General features: G+C 39.8%; 1 protein-coding gene across 1 annotated transcript in view; it reads left to right on the top strand.

Moving 5' to 3' along the window:
* The first annotated feature begins 5,795 nt into the window (after positions 1-5,795).
* Positions 5,796-19,330, top strand: part of LOC121453242 (THO complex subunit 1) — a 42,325-nt gene continuing 28,790 nt past the window's right edge. Inside the window, exons 1-7 of the mRNA XM_041659778.1 lie at positions 5,796-5,893; positions 9,771-9,844; positions 9,937-9,997; positions 11,236-11,302; positions 16,677-16,795; positions 17,528-17,576; positions 17,998-18,093. Of these exons, the coding sequence (XP_041515712.1) occupies positions 5,840-5,893; positions 9,771-9,844; positions 9,937-9,997; positions 11,236-11,302; positions 16,677-16,795; positions 17,528-17,576; positions 17,998-18,093 (520 nt within the window). The 5' untranslated portion in view covers positions 5,796-5,839. The remainder of the gene's footprint in view (positions 5,894-9,770; positions 9,845-9,936; positions 9,998-11,235; positions 11,303-16,676; positions 16,796-17,527; positions 17,577-17,997; positions 18,094-19,330) is intronic.

Raw genomic sequence — 19,330 nt, 5'->3', positions numbered from 1 at the left:
GCTGCCAGGAGCAGACGTGTCTCATTGTCATGAAAAGCCCTAAGTTATTAAAACATTTAAAATGCCATATTCTCTAGTCTTTGAAAGATATGAAGAATGCCTATCTAACTGAAATATATCTCTATATATCTAGAAAACCTAACTAATATGACTACAAGTTTGATGATTATCAATTAACAACCTATATTTCCTAATTATACATTTTAAAATGAACTATACAATCACAATACCTTAATCAGTATCAGAAATACATATAACAAAATTGACCTTAAAATCTATACCAATGCAAATTATTCATATCTATATAATATCCCCCTTTAAATGTAAAAGAACATTTATAAACAATATTTGGGAATATGGGCACAGTTTTTTCTCTCCAAACTGCTTCCTGCTGTATGGGGGCACTGTCATTTAGGTCTTTCATGGTAAAACCTATGTGGTAGATACATCTCAGTCACCAGTTGAATGAAGTAATTTTTTGAGGGTGTTCACAGCAACCTTTCAGGAGGGTGTGGTCTATCATTCCATATTGGGATAGAAGCAATCCACAGGGTCTCATCCTCTGTGAAAACAAAAGAAGAATTTTTCCAAAGTATCATAACCTTAGATCCAAATTTTGAAGTCAAGGTATTTTCAAAATATCTATCTTGGATTATTAGTTCAGCTGCATTTATAAACAAATATCTTTTAGCAGTTGTTGCTCCTTCCTCAGCATTCAAACAATTCAAAGAGAGCATAATAGCATACGTATCAAGATTCTCTGTATATTTTCCATCTTTATGCGGCTTTATTTTAACTTCTATTTCTTTTATTTTTACTTTTATTTTTTGAGACAGGTTCTCTGTGTATCTTTGTCCTGGAATATCTTTGTAGACCAGGCTGTCCTTGAACTCTCAGAGATCCGCCTGTCTCTGCCTCCCAGGCATTGGGATTAAAGGTGTATCCTGCCACACCTTGAAGTCACAGAGGTCAATCTACCTCTGCCTATCAAGTGTTGGGATTAAAAGTGTGTACCACCACACCCAACTACTCTCTTTCTCTTTTTTTAGCTTTAAGAACTTTAACCTTTAGCCTACATATATTTTTAACACACTGTAAACCATTTAGAACTTTTCTTTGTCTTTGAATCTTTCTTTACTGTATATCTCTCTTTTTCTGACCACATGAGTCTTTATAGAGAGGATTAAAGCCGTGGCTTTGACAGCTGGATCCAGCCCATTCCTTAGCTTTCTAGCCTCATGGCTGAGGTACCACTGGAGCCATTTTTATTGCCACAACTCTATGGCATTTCAAGGTCCTTGCCAGCAAGCAAGCTGCAACATTCTGCTCACAGACCATACTCAGTTGGACTTCCTGCCTGAAAGAGTCAGAGTTTGCCCTGTCAGGTGGCCCAGAAAGCTGGCATTTTAAAACAGTGCAGCTTTTTTCCTGCTACGGCTGAAAACTGAAAAGCATGCATTCAGCTTTTCATTAACACCGTTTAAGTGTTTCATGGCAGGACCCCTTAAAAGAGCTGCAGGGTTTTGCAGCTAAAGCTGAAGCCTCTCTTAGATGAGAGCGCTTGCTTGCCTCTAGCAAGCAGAGCAGACCCGAGAAATTGCTGCTACCAAGAAAACATGCTTTATTCTATTCTTCCCCAAGCTTGCTCAGGCTTTCTGTGGATTCAGTTATCCACATCTGGGCGCCATTTGTAGAAGGAACGTCGGGCTGCGTTCCCGCCCAGCTCCCACATGGCTATCTTCATACCCGAAATAACAACACACAAATTGTATTCTTTTAAACACTGCTTGGCCTATTATATCTAGCCTCTTCTTGGCTAACTCTCATATCTTGCTTAACCCATTTCTAATAATCTGTGTAGCACCACGAGATAGTGGCTTACCAGGAAGGATTCTAGCTTACGTCTGTCTCGGGTCGGAGAATCATGGCGTCTGTCACTTTCTTTCTTCCCAGCATTTTGTTCTGTTTACTCCACCTCGCTAATTTTCTGTCCTATCAAAGGGCCAGGGCAATTTCTTTATTAACCAATGAAAGTAACAAATAGACAGATGACCCTCCTCTATCACACTCCTCCATTGATGGTGGGAGTACAAACTTCTACAGCCACTTTGGAAATCAGTGTGGTGGTTTCTCAGAAAATTAGAACTCAATCTACCTCAATATCCAGCAATACCACTTTTAGGCATATACCCAAAGGTGGCATACTCATACCAATTCATACCTCAAGGACATTTGTTCAACTATGTTATTAGCAGCATTATTCATAATATCCTGAACCTGAAAACAACCTAGATAGCCCTCAACCAAAGAATGGATGAAGAAAATGTGGTACATTTGCACAATGGATTACTACTCATTGGCAAAAACAAAACAAAACAATGACATCTTTAAATTTTCAGGCAAAGGGACAGAACCAGAAAAAAAAATCTTGAGTAAAGTAACCCAGACCTGGTGTGGGATTCTCCTCTGTATGCTGTGAATACCATTGGTTAATAAAAAAAGCTGTTTTGGGCCTGTGATAGGGTAGAGCAGAGCTAGGCAGGGAAAACTAAACTGAATGCTAGGAGAAAGAAGGCAAAGTCAGGAGTAGCCATTCCCCCCGCCCCGCCCCGCGACAGATGCCAGAACCTTACCGGGTAAGCCACAGCCTTGTGGTGATACACAGATTAATGGAGATGGGTTAATTTAAGACATGAGTTAGCCAGAAATGTGCTTAAGCTATTGGCCAAACAGTATTGCAAGTAATATGGTTTCTGTGTGATTATTTTGGGGCTGAGCAACCAGGAACAAACAAGCAGCCCTTCTACTAAATCTGACTAAAATCTACTTAAAACCTGAGAGAGTTTTGGAAGAAATTCCAGGCAAGAAAAAACAAACAAAGCAAAGTTAAGCACAGCGTAACACCGAGGCTCCTTTAGGAGAGGTTTTCATGATTCAGCGGTAGCAGAGCAAAAGAGGGGACAATTTTGAAATGGCAGCTTTCTTGGCCATGCTGCCAGCACGAACTCTGGCTCTTTCAGGAGGCTGAGCATTTAAATGGAGTCTGTGAGCAGAGTTCTACAACTTGCTTAATGGAGACACAGACCCACTGTGTACCTAAAACTGGGGCAGTGTGCTTGGCTCTCAGAGGCAGCAAACAGGCCTCAGGCATGCTGGATTAGGCAGAGCAAGCAGGCAGGGCCACATTGTCCCTAGTCACGCCCATGTATCATTAAAAAAAAAGTGGTTCTGGTCAGCAAAGAATTACAGATATGCAAAAGAGAAAAATCCAGATGGAAAAGAACTCTAAATGGGTCACAGTAGGTTTGGGAGACAGAGGAAACAGTGTAAAGAGACAGTAAATATAATATAAAAGAGTACAGACAGTCACAGATTAAAGGAATTAAGATAAATAAATATTAAACTTGTAGAAAAAGTAATAGAGTAAGAAAAGTAAGATGCATAAAGATGGAATATACACAGAGAGTCTGGATTATGTATATTATTCTGTTTTGAGTTTTTTTAACATGAAGGATCTAAGTACAGAGAGACATTTCATTCTATGGACTGCTAAGTTAAACCAACATAAAGGTATCTTGACATCAAAATTTGAGTCTAAGGATCTCTTGCTTTAGAAAAGAGGTTCTGCTTTTGTTTCCACAGAGGATGAGAACCTGTGGATTTCTTCCAGACTAATGTGGTTTGATGGACCAAGACAACATGAAAGATCTCCATGAAAACCCCCCAAAAATACTTCGCCCAACAAAAAACAGGGATCAGTTTGGAGAGAACTATGCCCAAATACCCAAATATTGTTTATAAATGTTTGTTAACATTTAAAGGGGATTATGCTATAGAGATTTGCGTTGGTATGGATCTTGGTTTATTGATCCAAATTTAAAGTCAATTTTGTTATACTGTGTATATGTATTTCTGATCTTGATTAAGGTATTGTGTTTGCCCAACTCATTTAATGTATAATTAAGAAATATAGGTTAATAGATAATCATCCATAATAGTCAAGCTTGTAGTCATGTTAGTTAGATTGGTACAGAGATGTATTTCAGATGGACAGGCATCCTTCAAACCTGTCCAATGTTATAGAATATGGCATTTAAAATGTAACTTACAACTTTTCAGGATCATGAGATACATCTGCAGGTCTCATGGCATGTCCATCCGTCTGTTTCTCCTCGTGGTACTTGACTTGCTGCCCCTCATGGCCTACTGCAGCCACTTGGGGAACTGTGTCATCCCTGCCTGGGATGTTTGGGGACCTGCAGCATTTTTCTGCAGCTGCAGCCACTTGGGGATCTGCAGCATTTTATTTAATGGGATCCCAGGGCCTTGAGTATTCTAGGCAAATGCTCTTATGTTGTTACATCCACAGCCCTAACTCCCAGAATAAAACTTTCAGAGACCAGCTCTGGTCACATACCATCACTTTTTTGCTGGATTTAAAAAAAAAAAAAAGCTTGGGGGGGGGGGGGCAAGCCTGACAAGTGAAGGGTAGTGTCATACGGCCCTACAATAGCTATGAGGGCTGAACTATCTTGGCCTTCATTTATAAACATGAATAATGAAAAAGCTCCAGTCTTTTTTTAAAGTTTTTTTTTAATTATGTCCATTTATGGGTGATATATGAATGAGTGCCAGAGGCCAGAGGTGTCAAATACCTCTAGAGCAGGAGTCACGGACAATTCTGAGTTGTTCAATGTGGGTGAACTAATTTACTTACTCAACCAAGGCTGCACACTAACAGTCCAAGAGATGTCTATTGAATAAATGAGTGGAACTTTAACTCATTTTTTATGGGAAAGCCAATAAACTCCATTTTTTTCTGTTCAGACTTTTGTATGTACAACTTGGTCTTGTCTTCTAGATGGCTATTAATCACCTGTAACAAAATGATAACCCTGTTGTATCAGTTATCATCAATCAATAATGTGTATTTCCAAACTAAACAATATTTTTCCCTTCCTAAAATCAAACTTCAATGATCTGTTGGCTAAAACAAAAAGACTGCAACCACCCAAAATATCATCATTGTTCACAATTTTCACTTAGGGGCAAGATTCTGCTGTTAAAATTTCCAAAGCTCCCGGTATTCTTACTGGCTGTGGAAATTCTGCCTTTCAGTCGGCACTTATGATTAAGATTTACTGTCATTGAGCGTCTCATCGACGAAACCCTTCTGAGGAAGAGAGGCGGGGAGATACTGACCATCAGTTACGCTACAACTTGGATGCAGTGCACTTTCCAAGCAGCAAGATTTGTACGTCTTCTTTCAGTACTTGGAGGCAGATAGGCGGTTTAAGGTCAGCCTAGTCTACAGGAGAGTTCCAGGACAACCAGAGATACATAGGGAGACCCCTCCTCAAAATAATAGTAAAAATAAAATAACTACTTATGAGTCTATGATCCACACTTCCTTCTTTACAGCGGCTCGGTGAAGCAGGTGTTACTCTTACTTCCCAGAGCTACAGGATCCACGGATCACCCAGCTGTCAGAAAAACCCAAAACCTGTCACTAGCTTTGGCACTCAGCCTTCCAGGAAGGCCGTGGGCAGGAAAGGGAGTGGGGGTAACTGCCACGGCTTCCCGCGAGCACTACCTTCCGGCGCCGCCCATGAAGCGGTCCCACCTCCCAAGCGAGACACCCAAGGCCGCTCCACGCCAAGTGTCGCCCCAGACCCCGGCCTCCGCGTCACGCCACAGACCCAGGCGACACCGGAGCTCCTAACGGACCGCCCAGCCCGTCTGTTCACCGGCCGCTCTAGCCGCACCCGGCCGTCTCGTTGCTCCTAACCTGACGTCATCACACGGCGCCGCCACACTGTCGTAGGCACGCGCAACCAAGATGTCTCCGACGCCGGCGCTTTTCAGTTTGCCCGAGGCGCGGACGCGGTTTACGGTGAGCTGGGGGGTTGGAGTCTGTCGATCTGACCGGCGCTACTCTTTCTCCTTCTCTTCCTGAAAATTTGCCAGAGACCGGAGGATTTACGCCACTCGGTCAGCTCCTGGCCCCTTCGAGACTTAGAGTCAGAGAAAGGCGCATTAGCTACCTCTTCGGGTCCCGAAACCCGGTCGTCTGCGTGGGCGAGCGTGGAGCTTTCACCCCCAGGCTAGTTCCGTCAGCTCCAGCTGCTTGGGGCCGCTGTCTCGGGCAGGAACCCTGAAGTCTGTGTTCCCGCCCCGCTTCCTGCACTACCAGGTGGCTAATCTGGCAGCCGGTTCATGCCTCTTTAGCCTTGCTCATTTCATCCAGAGGTGGATATGGAGCTCCTAAGCGGGAAATGCAAACTGATCACCTTGGGAAGGGTTGCCGGCTGGAAAGAGTTAACAACTGCAGTTTCGTTCTTGCCTGTTTGGTAAAGGGTAGTTGAGCTCTTAGGAAACACTTTGATAATGTTTATGTGTTAGAATAACACTAAAATAGATAATTTTCTCTCCTAGAAACGAAGACACCCCTAACCCCCTCTTAAAAAAAAATTGAATTGACGACTTTTCTCGTTTTTCTGACTTTAAACCCATGGTCCTTTCTTGTGTTGCTCATCATAGCAATATATGTTCGAAGAACACTTTTACAAGCTATTAGGCTCATAATCTATACCATTTGTGCTAAAAGTTCATACACGTTTCAACTTACATATTTAACTGTGTTTAGGTGGTTATAATGATACCAGAAGGAAAATTATGTGAGAGGAAAAAAGATTCTTCAAAATCAATAGTTGTCTTAAGTCGTTTTCTGCTTTGCCAGGTGTTTTGTTTACTTTTGAGGAATTATGGCTTGCTTATGTCATTAGAAACGTTTTCTTCTGTTACAGTATCCCTGAAAGGAACATTTCCCCCTTTTCTCTCAGTACTGGGAATAGAGCATGCCAGGCAAAGAACTCTACCCCTGAACTATGCCACCATTTAATTGTAGATCACTTAGAACAGTGGTTCTCGGGCTGTGCTGTTGTGTTGTTACCTGGAGAGCTTGTGAAATGAAGATACTTACTTATTAAGCCTAAAATGGAGACCAGAGAGTCTCAATTTTCTAACAAGTTTCCATGAATGTCATTGCCACTGATATATAAGGGTGGCGAAACAAAAAGAAAGCAATAATCCCCAAGTGACTTCACTTAACCTGGTGATGGAACCAGAATGGACACTTATTGTTCAGATAAAAGCTTTTATGGAGTAATAAGATAGCTTTGCAATGACTGTAATAGTTTTGTCATCTCTCTCTCTCTCTCTCTCTCTCTGTGTGTGTGTATACATACATACATACACGTGTGTGTATGCACATACATATATATGTATATACATAAATATAGCAAACAATCAGTTTAAGATAATCATTTGTTTATTCATTGCTTGGATTTTCCTGGCACTGTGCTGGATGAACACAATGCCTGGAAGAGGTAGGCCACTGAGTTGAGTCAGAGTGTGTAGAACAGCATGAGTGTGTTAACATACTGAAATGAGGTTCATAGGAAATGTCGTTTAAACACCGGCACACTTAAATGCTGGTGTTAGAGAGCAGGAGATAAGGCTGAAAACTATAGAATAATGTCACCAGGGGATCTGGAGGGAGCTACATAATTTCAAAACCAAAACATACAGTTAAAGAACCATGTAAAGATTGGTTTGTTGTTTAGATAAGGATTTTTTATTTTTATATTTGTTTTTTACCTACCAAATATAAAAATGTTTTTAATGGTTTATTTTTTAAATGTTTTTCCCCAGTACCCCCTCCCTCCCCCCACTTTCCCCACCTTCTCCCCACCCCCATCCACTCCTTAGAGAAGGTAAGGCCCATCGGGAGTCAACAAAGTCGGTCACATCACGTTGAGGCAGAACATAAGACCAAAGTGTTTAGGCTGATCAAGGTATCCCACTATAGCGAATAGACTCCCAAAGGCCAGTTCATACACTAGGAATAAATCCTGATCCTGTTGCCAGTGGCTCCACAAACTGCCCAAGCCACAGAACTGTCATCCACATTCAGAATACTTATTTTGTTCCTGTGCAGGCTCTCCAGCTGTCAGTCCGCAGTCAGGGAGCTCCACTAGCTCAGGTCGGCTTCTGTGGTGTCCCCGACGTGGTCTTGACCCCTTTGCTCATATTATCACTCCTCCTTCTCTTTGACTGGACTCTGGGAGCTGGACCCTTAGCTGTGGATCTCTATCTTTTTTCATGAGTCACTGGATGAAGGCTCTATGATAACAATTAGGGTAGTCATCAATCTGTTTACAGGGGAAGACCAGTTCAGATACCCTCTCCACTATTGCTTAGCCTTAGCTGTATATTCTGGGGAATTTCCCTAATGCCAGGTTTCTCACTAACCCCATAATGGCTCTCGCTTAAGATAAGATATCTCTTTCCTTGTTCTCCCTGTCTGTCCTTCCCCCAACTTCACCATCCCCTTCCCTTATGTTCTCCTTCCCCTCCCCTTCTCCCCTCCTCCCTACCCCCCTCGCTCCCACTTTACTCAGGAGATCTTCTCTATTTTCCCTTGCCAGGGGCATCCATGTATGTCTCTCTTCAGGTCCTATTTGTTACCTAACTTTTCTAGGGTTGTGGACTATAGATAGGCTGTCTTATGTCCACTTATGAGTGAGTATATACCTTGTTTGGCTTTCTGGGTCTAGGTTACCTCACTCGGGATTTTTTTTTCTAATTCTATCCATTTGCCTGCAAATTTCAAAATTAGACAGTGATTTTTATTTTTTTTATTTATTTATTTTTATGTGACCAGGATATACTGGAACTCAGAGGACACAGTTTGACCTTAAATTCACCAGCATCTGCTTTCCCAGTGCTGGCTACAGGATACTGCACCATACTTAGCATTTTTTAAAGCGGGAAACTTGCATGGATGTAATAATATATAAGAAAGGGATCCCCCTCATGAACACTGATGCAAAAATACTCAGTAAAATAGTGGCAAACTGAATCCAAGAACACATAAAAACAAATCCACCATGATCAAGTAGAAGATATAAGCAAAACAAATGATAACCAGACTACAATCCACAGCTCCAGGAAGCTAGAGCCTTCTTCCAGTAATTGATAGAACCAGATGCAAAGATCTGCAACCAAGCACCAGGCCCAACTCTGGGAATCTAGTCAGAGAGGGTGGAGGGAATACATGAACAAGGGAGATGAAGATCATGATGGAGAAATCTACAGAGACAGCTGAACCAAGCTCGTGGAAACTCATGGACAGCTGTGAAGCCTCTGTGGGTCTGAACTAGGCCCTCTGTATGCAGGAGTCAGTTGTGAAACTTGGACTGAAGGGCCCCTGGCTGTAGGACCAGGACCTATTCCAGTTGCAGGAGCTAGCTTGTTAGAACCCATTCCCTATGAGGAGATGTCATACTCAGACTTATCACAGAGGGGGAGGGCTTGGACCTGCCCCAAATTAATGTGCCAAACTTTGTCGACTTCTCATGGGAGCCCTTACCTGTAGGGAGAAGTGGATGGGGGAGTGAACTCGGGGGATGCAAACGGGGGCAGGAGGGAGAACCTGGGTTGGAATGTAAAATGAATTTAAAAATAAATAAATGTTTAAAGGAAAAAAGGGAAATCTGTGGTGCAAATGTCTGTCTGCAGCTCTTGCCAGACTTCAGTGTCAGTAACATTAAGTGGCATTAGAAATAAAGGTTAATAAAAACGACTGGCAGGAAATGTTTCCCAGTTAAAAACATTTTTTAAGTTAAAAAGACATAATTGATGAGTGGTAACTTTTTATAAACAGCAAGCAAAAACTTTCTACTTATTTGTCATTTTTATTTTTGTAGAAATCTACCAGAGAGGCCTTGAATAACAGAAATATCAAGCCATTGTTGAATGCCTTCAGTCAGTTACCTGGCAGGTAAACTTCACTGTCCATGAAAAAGGGTTTTTTGAATGTTTATATTAATAGTGAACTATCTGTTAAATGAAGATATTTTTTGTTTTTTATAGTGAAAATGAAAAAAAATGTACCCTTGACCAGGCTTTCAGAGGTGTTCTGGAAGAAGAAATTGTAAGTATTTCTTCCCCTTTATTTGTTGTTTAAATTTACTGGCCTTAATAAATCATGTTATTAGAAAATTACTTTATTATTAGAATGGGTATTTAATCATGACATCTGTTTCCTGAGCATGAATATTTTGCCTTTTAGAAGATAGCCCGACAGGATAGGAGTTTGTCCTAATTAAGGCTCCTGATAGCTCAGGTACAGTTTAAGGTTTTGATGATAAGAAGAGTTTTGACTTGCAGTCTTAAAGAGCAAGAAGTAAAGACTAGCCCAGGAAGATGGCTCAGCAGGTTCAAGGCACCTGCTACTGAGCTTAATGACCTGACTGTGATCTCTAGAACCTAGATGTTGGGAGGAGAGAACTGCAAGTTGTCCTCTGACCTCCATACATGTACAGGGACACCCACATGTAGTTGTCAAAGTAAATTTTCACTTTGCTATGTAAATGGTGACACACTAGAATGGCTTAAGCAGTCTAGTCCAAGTATGTTAAGCACAGAGCCAGGATTCCATGCCCTCATTTCGTTGTGGGATCTCCCTCAACCACAGAATACATTAAAAACTAAGGCTTGTTTCGCCCTGGTAGAGAAATTTTGTCTATTCATGAAGAATCTAAATATTACCTTTAGCAGGGATCTTGAATAGAAGAAAAACAGGGGTTTTTTTGGTCAAGCAGAACTTTCCCATAGTGGTATATTCTCTTCTGATAACCATAACACAGTGTCTGCCTTTTTTCTCAGATAATTCTGGGTCAGACCAATTGATTGTTTTTTTAGATTGAATGACTTCTGTATTGTGAGGTGCTGAGAAAGTCCCTTTTCTTTCAGAGCTTCACATTCATGTGTAAGAAGAATAACACATTTTGTTAATGTTGTGTAGCACAACACAGTGAACACTCAGTGCATTACCTCCCTGAAGAAGACCTCAGCTTATGGACTAAATCCAGGTCCTGCTCTTGTCCTGTGCTGTTGATTTTTTAGTCACAGCCTCAGTACTTCTTACCCAATAAGTCTTGGTCATGCAAACGTTAACCATTTTTCCAAGACCATCAGATGTTGAGTGAATCATTCTTTACTGCTTGACATGAGTCTATAGCCTATATATTAGTCTGTTCATATTTTTAATATTAGAAAATAAGATAATTTTATTCCTGTGTGACTGCTTAAATTCAGAGAACCTGTCTTTATTGTAAGCAAATTAGTCTGAATTCTTGCTCCTAAATACAATTGTTTCTTTGTTGATAGATAAATCATTCGGCATGTGAGAACGTTTTAGCTATTATTTCTCTTGCCATTGGGGGAGTAACTGAAAGTAAGTATTATTCTGTCTGTTTTTTAAAGTTACTTTGGTTACCTGTTTCATTTAAAGCCTCTCACCATACCTCTACCCCTTTCTGGTTCTGCTCATTCTTTATGTGTGGTGCTGTAGACCAAACATAGGGTCTCATGCATCTCTTGTACCCTTATTCATTGTTTGGCTCCTACCTTTGCCAAGAATTTTTTCATACTCATTTCAGCTTTGTTCAGACTTCTCATCTCTGTTATGTCATGCACATTTGCAATTGCTTTGTTTTTCAAGTGTTTAATCATACATAAATACTTACTGAGCATCTATTATATGTCTGGTGCTAAGCTAATATTTGGAAAGTCAGTGGTGACTAAATCACAGAGCCCACCTGTAAGGATCAAGTGGGTAATGAAGGAAAGAAATGTGTGACTGTCTTAATATGCTAAAGTGTGTTGAAATAACAAAGTGAAAGTGACTCTCTAAATTAAAAATCTAAGGGAAGCAGGAGAAATTTTAAAAAGGAAGATGGGTTGGGATTTGTGACGCATACCTATAATTACGTGCTTGTAAGGCTGAATCAGGACAATCAGAAATTTGAGACAGGGCAAGACCCTGTCTCCAAAATTTAAAACAAAATAATAAAAGAGGAAGCTCCATCTTACAAGTAGGGACATGAAGAATTCAGTTTGCCAGAAATAGAGAAGGGCATCTTTAGCAAAGCTAGAAAATTATGTGTATGGAATTCAGCACCATCTTCTGGCCTTAGAAGTATATGGAGTAGTCGGGCGGCAAAGGTGCATGCCTTTAATCCCACCATTCGGGAGGCAGAGGCAAGTGGGTCTCTGTGAGTTCGAGGCCAGCCTGGTCTACAAGAGCTAGTTCCAGGACAGGCTCTAAAACTATAGCGAAACCCTGTCTCAAAAAAAAAAAAAAAAAAAAAAAGTATTCAATTCCAGCAAAACACTCATAAAATATAAATGAAATAAATCTTGTTGGGCATGGTACCAACACTTGGGAGGCAGAGCCCAACAGATCTAGGAATTCCAAGCCAGCCAGAACTTCATAGTGAGACCCTGTCTTAAATAATCTTTAGAAAATGTTCATGGGCTGGAGAAATGGCTTAGTAAATTAAGAGTGCTGGCTGTTTCTGCAGAGGACCCAGATTCAGTTTCCCACACCTGTGTCAGGCAATTCATAACTACTCCAGCTCTAGAGGATATGAAGTCCTCTTCTGTTCTCTGTAGGCACCTGCACACGTGGGATGCACATACATACACTAAGGCATACACACATACATATAAAAGAAATCTTTTCTAAAAATATGTCAGTGCCAATATCGGATTGATTTAAGAGACTTTAAACACAGTAGGCACATAATGCCCAACATATGGCTGGCTGGCTGTAGCTTGTTAAATATTTTCAGAAAGACAAAATAAAAAAAAAAAACAAGCCGGGCGGTGGTTGCGCACGCCTTTAATCCCAGCACTTGGGAGACAGAGGCAGGTGGATCTCTGTGAGTTCGAGACCAGCCTGGTCTACAAAAGCTAGTTCCAGGACAGGCTCCAAAACCACAGAGAAACCCTGTCTTGAAAAACCAAAAAAAAAAAAAAAACAGTTCATCAGCATTACTTAACCCTGTTAACTCAAATTTCATTTGATTAATTTAAATGGTGTATGTGAAAATGACATTTTAATCTGTTGTGTCATTCATATTGTTTATTATTTTGATATTTTTCTCTATAGACCTGGAGCACACACAGTGAAAATAGTATCCCAGTGTCACAGTGAACTGTTTTGTAAATCTAATTTCCCAATTTCTGATTTTACTTATTAAACTTTTGCGTAAGCTGTTTATTCATTTACTCATTCAGAAACTGAGATGAGTTCCCCAACAGTTTTTCTCACCCTGTTCATCTCAGCTTACAGTATGTGCTTAGTTCACAAATTTGCTGTTGTTCACTTAAGGTTGTTGATGGTTTTACTACAGAATGAGAAGGATATGCCTAAAACTTTAGTTGAGAAAAGTGAGGGCTTGTCAGCTTAAGCTACAAATAAAGGTTTAAATACAGTTTTCTGCAAGGGAAAGTTTGTTTTTGAGAGAGATTATTATTGTCACTTTATGTTTCATGTTTTCAGGTTGTTCATAAATATCTTTAATTAGACTTGACAGATACTTATGAACTTCTATCCAATGTCAAACATTTAATGGGTAGAATATTTCCTACTTTTTAAATGCTATGTCTAGCAAGATGACTCAGCACATAAAGGCACTTACTGCCAAAGCTTGACGTCTAAGTTCAGTCCACATGGTGAAAGGGAAGAACCAACTCCCACAAGTTGTCCTCTGAACTCCACATGTGCTCACCCACACACATATATGTACACACAATAAAATAAATGTGATAATAAGTAAGCTTACAGTCTATACTGCCATGGTGATTAATTGTGATATGCTAAATTATTCAGTGCATTGATATACTGTGTGTTTAGGAAGCATGAATATGATGGTCTGCCCAAAAATGTCAGGGTTTTTTGCTTGTTTGGTTTGGTTTTTTTTTTTAGATGAGCTGTCATTTACTCTATTTTGAAAGATGAGGTTGAAATTTGCCATGTAATAAAGACAAGTATTTAGGTAGAAGAAAAGAGTACTGTAAATGAAACCATGAAATATGAGCATGGCTTGGAATTTAGGAACTGGAGAGTGATGTTTATAACCAAGGCTGAGATAAATAGCCTGTTGCAGAAGCTGGGATATAGACTGAAAGTTCTGGGACACTATCTTCCACCTACTGCTGCCGTGAGGATCAGCCACTTGCAGCTCAGGGACTGAGGGGAGCCAACAGAATCTGTGGACTAATCAACTTGACTTCTCTATCTGACGGACCAGCCTGGGGGATAAACTTACCTCTCTGGGGCCAGCGAAAAAGGAAAAACACACACACACTCTTAGGGTCTTTGCCTGTTATTTCTTTATTTCTTTTCTTACCTCTATCCTTCTGTATACCTTCTGTTTATATTGATATCTTCCTTCTAACTAATTTTATTTTTTCCTTTACAGCTTATATACCCCAGCAAAATCTTTTAAGCAATATAAAAATTACAATGTGGTTATAATCTATTTCTAAGGGAATGATTACAGTGAATAAAAGTAAAAAACAGAAAAACAGCATGCTTTACATGATTTACATGATACAGGTGAAAAACAAGTTGTCCCAAGAACCCACGTGCATTCATACCCAAGCAGCTTGTTATAGATGAACAGAATCTAAGTAAGCAAGGTATTTTTCTCAGCTAGTTGTTTTGCTGGCAGGCTGCATTTTGTGATTACAAAGAAAGGATCAATTACTTTATTATTTATCTCAAAGGGTAATCTTATTTAAGAAATCTTTAAAAGAATCACAAATCTAAATTTTTGTATATGAAAAACAGTCAGCTCCATTTTAAAATCTCAGGGTGCATACCTACTTACCAACAGTTTTCTTATATCAAAAACACTGAGGACAGAAATGGATACAAGGAATTAATCATTACCCTTGATCACCAACCCATCCTAGCAAAAAAGGTATGTCAGCCAGCAATAGCCAGGCTGCCATTGTTCTTGTTCCCGGATCTCAACCTTGTTCTCTGACCTCAGCGAGTCCCTCGCTAAAGATATGCCTTTAACCTGTTTTCTAAGATGTTTTTACCTCAAAGCCATTAATTAAAACATCTTGATACAACTTTAAGTTATTTTTAAAAGTTTTGTTTCAGCTGTGATGCACATGGAAACTCATGAACACATCTCTTGCCGGGTGGTGGTGGCACACACCTTTAATCCCAGCACTTGGGAGGCAGAAGCAGGTAGATCTCTTTGAGTTCAAAGCCAGTCTGGTCTACAGAGTGAGTGAGTTCCAGGACAGGCTCCAAAGCTACACAGAGAAACCCTGTCTTGAAAAACAAAACAACAACAAAACAAACAAAAAAGATTAAAAGAATTGAGTTAACTTAGCTTCTAGAATTCAGTTGTTTTCTGAATCATTAACCTAAGCCACAGTCTTTATGATTCGTCAGGAGAAACTAGCCGAGTGACATTTCCTTGTTGTTATTTTCTATCCTCCGCAGCCCCTGTTTTATCAGGGATGGGGGTAGCACCATATCTTGCTTTTACCTATATTAGTTTTCCCACTAAGCTAACCTCTATCATAATCTCTTACTGTATTTACTAAAAACCCTTAATCATCAAAATCCTATTTAAACTCACACTATTATTGTATAAAATCATTCCTTCATTTAAACAGTACAGCATAGGAGGAGGTCATCTTCATAATACTCCACAGGTAAAAATGTCGAGTAGAACAGGAAATTACTATGAGATAATCACACTAACGTTAGTGGGGATCTCCCCATACCCATTCACACCATGTAGATACCAGAGGAAAATGGCAATGACAGACATGTAAAGACACAGCAGTAGCAAGAGACATTCTGGGGCTGAGGCTCTCAGGGCCTTGCCTATTCAAGATATTCAAGCATCAGACCTTTGCTTCCTGGTGGGCTAATTCCCTGAAGTAAATTGCCACCTGCTGCTCCTCTAACATGACCACTGGCACCCACTGGTTCCCATACTTACCAGCCCTTTAGTGTCACCAGCCAGCTTTTATCTGTATGTGAGATTCTCAGGTCCTCACTTGGTTCTGTTGACCCAGCATCTTTGGCAATAGAAATAAACATTTTTTTCAGGTAAATATTATATTTATAAATATTAAGGGAGTTAACATACCATCTGCAGTTAGTGACAGAAAATAATGCCTTTTAAGTTTCTTGGGTGCAGAGTGTAAGATCACAGAGTTAAGTGTCATAGGGTTGTAAGTCTAGCCTGTCTTCCTGCTATAGTGGCACTGATCAGTTGTTGTCCAGCCTTTGCCAGACAAGCCTGTTGATGGAGTTCATTGAGTTCTGCTGTTCAACACTGAAGATGGCATCAACCTTATACTGGTTTGAAAGTGACTTCCTTTTGCTGCCCTGGTTCTAGGCAATGTTCTTCACATACAATCCAGATGTGATCATAGCATTTCTGAGTACAGCTAGAAATAGCTTCCCTTTTCTGAGCCTACTTAATTTACTCAGAGTCTTATGCTTATATTGAGCACAGATTTTTTTTTATCCACATATCAGTGTTTCTAAGTACTTTCACTTAAGCGAAAGAAAAAAATGAGTAGAGATGTAAAAGTACTTTTAACCACTCTAAATGGCCTTTTCTTAAGGAAAAATCTTTATTTCTCTTTTTATTGCCATTGGTTTTAGAGATACTTAGTAACTTTTACTTTATTATTATTTTGTAATGTGACTGGTATACATAGTTTTTTTGAGCTTGTTGCCAGTGTCAGAAGCTCTCCATTGGTTTGCATCCCACTTGCAGGTGTCTGTACTGCGTCCACACCATTTGTGCTGTTGGGAGACGTCTTGGACTGCCTTCCTTTGGATCAGTGTGACACAATATTCACTTTTGTCGAAAAAAATGTTGCTACTTGGAAGTCAGTAAGTGCCTTGGTTTTATTTTCTACTGATACTATCTCTATAAAGATAGAGTTTAGAAGATAGTTTTGTTTGGGGTTTATTTGCTAATAATTCTAATATTGGTAGCTGCCGAAAAATTTTCCCTATGAAAGAAATAAATACTGTGTTTTCTTGGAAGAACCAAATAAGAATCAGATGTAGAGAAAATTTTGAAGTACGAGACTTAATTAATAAAAATAACTTGAAAGTCCACACTTTGAGTCAGGCCTAGTGTTGTAAACTAATGAGATGTGGTTAGGAAAGCTATGCTCCTAGCTAGCCTGGTCTACACAGGAATAACCTATCTCCAACAAATAAGAAAGACTAGGGGACGCCTCAGCACCTTCGTGTACTTGTTCTTTCATAGAGCTTGGGTTTAATTCCCAGCTGTCATCCATAACTCCAGTTCAAGGGGATCTTATGCCCTCTTCTAGCCTTCACAGACACCAGGCACACATCATACATTTACATTCTGGTAAAACATTTACACGTAAAAAAATAAAATGAATAAATGTAAAACAGATGTTTACAAGTTATTCAGTGCCATGTTATGTGCATATCCAAAAACATTTCACCGATAATGCTTTGAAACAAGTGAAAGTAGTGACATAGAACCTCATACATTAGTGTTCTTTAAAATATTAATTCCTGTGATTTACTGAAGGCAGTGGACAACTTCCAAAGTGTATTAATAATTTTGGTCTTAATTTTCAGAATACATTCTATTCTGCTGGCAAAAATTATTTACTGCGTATGTGCAATGGTAAGCAATTCTGTATTAAAGTATTGCCTTTAAAACTGTGACTGTAACCAGAAAAATAGATGGTTTATTAAATATCAGTGAAACTGTCTTAAAAGTAGATTAGGATCTTTGTTTTTAAGTTAACAGTCTTATTTATTAGAAGCGATGATTCAAGTACATTGATCTTGTCCACAGAACTTTATTTCTAACCTTTAGTACTTGCTGTAACAATGATTTGTACTTCAATTTTGGGAACCCTTGCTTTAGAAAAATACTGAACAAATAGTTAGAAATTCAGCTATGAGGGAGGAAGGAAGGGGAACGGAGACAAATGTATAACTGAATAAAAACAGTAAAAAAAGATACAAAACTAAAAAAAGAAATTTAGGTATGATTATAATGAACACAGAATGATCTCTTCTGTGTTACGCATTTCTGTTAGATCTCCTCAGAAGATTATCGAAATCTCAGAATACAGTCTTTTGTGGACGAATTCAGCTCTTTTTGGCCAGGCTTTTTCCTCTATCTGAAAAATCAGGTAAGCCTTTATACATTAAGTTCTTTTTTTATCTTTTTTTAATTGATTTTTATTGAGCTCTACGTTATTCTCTGCTCCCCTCCCTGCCTCTTTCCTCCCCTCCAACCCTCCCGCAAGGTCCCCATGCTCCCAATTTACTCAGGAGAGCTTGTCTTTTTCTTCTTCCCATACAGATTAGATCTATGTAAGTCTCTCTTAGTGTCCTCATTGTTGTCTAGTTTCTCTGGGATTATAATTTTTAGGCTGGTTTTATTTGCTTTATGTTTAAAAAGCACCTATGAGTGAGTACATGTGATAATTGTCTTTCTGTGTCTTGGTTACCTCTCTCAAAATGTTTTCTAGCTCCATCCATTTTCAACAATAAGATGCTGTTATTTTTTCTGCTGTGTAGTACTCCATTGTATAAATGTACCACATTTTCCTTATCCATTCTTTGGTCAAGGGCATTTAGATTATTTCCAGGTTCTGGCTATGACAAACAAAGCTGCTATGAACATAGTTGAGCACATGTCCTTGTGGCACAATTGAGCATCCTTTGGATATATACCCAAAGGTGGTATTGTAGAGATGAGGCGAGCAAGCCTGCTTTTCGTCCCGCTCGGCTACCTTTACACCTGAAATAACAACACACAAACTGTATTCATTTAAACACTGCCTGGCCCATTATATCTAGCCTCTTCTTGGCTAACTCTCATATCTTGCTTAACCCATATCTATTAATGTGTGTAGCACCACGAAGTGGTGGCTTACCGGGAAAGATTCTGCTACGTCCGTCTCAGAGAATCATTGTGTCTGCCTTACTGCCTTCTACCCAGCATCCTGTTCCGTTTACTCTGCCTACCTAATTTTCTGTCCTATCAAAGGGCCAAGGAAGTTTCTTTATTAACCAATGAAAGTAACACATATACAGATGACCCTCCTCCATCATGGTTTTACTGGGTCTTGAGGAGATTGTTTCCTAATTTTCTGAGAAATCGCCACACTGACATTCAAAGGGCCTGTACTGGCTTCCATTCCTACCAGCAATGCAGAAGTGTATCTCCCCCCCCCCCCCCCCCCCCGCAACCTTTCAACCTTTCCAGCATAAGTTGTCATCAGTGTTTTTGATCTTGGCCATTCTTACAGGTGTAAGATGGAATCTCAGAGTTGTTTTGATTTGTATTTCTCTGATGACTAAGGATGTTGAGCATTTCAGGGTCTTTCAGCCATTTTTGATTCCTCTGTTGAGAGTTATCTG

Source organism: Microtus oregoni, unplaced genomic scaffold (assembly GCF_018167655.1).
Source record: "Microtus oregoni isolate MIOR12 unplaced genomic scaffold, Mior012 000011F_ref0000422, whole genome shotgun sequence".
NCBI lineage: Eukaryota > Metazoa > Chordata > Mammalia > Rodentia > Cricetidae > Microtus > Microtus oregoni.
This window is presented reverse-complemented; position numbering and strand designations above follow the sequence as displayed.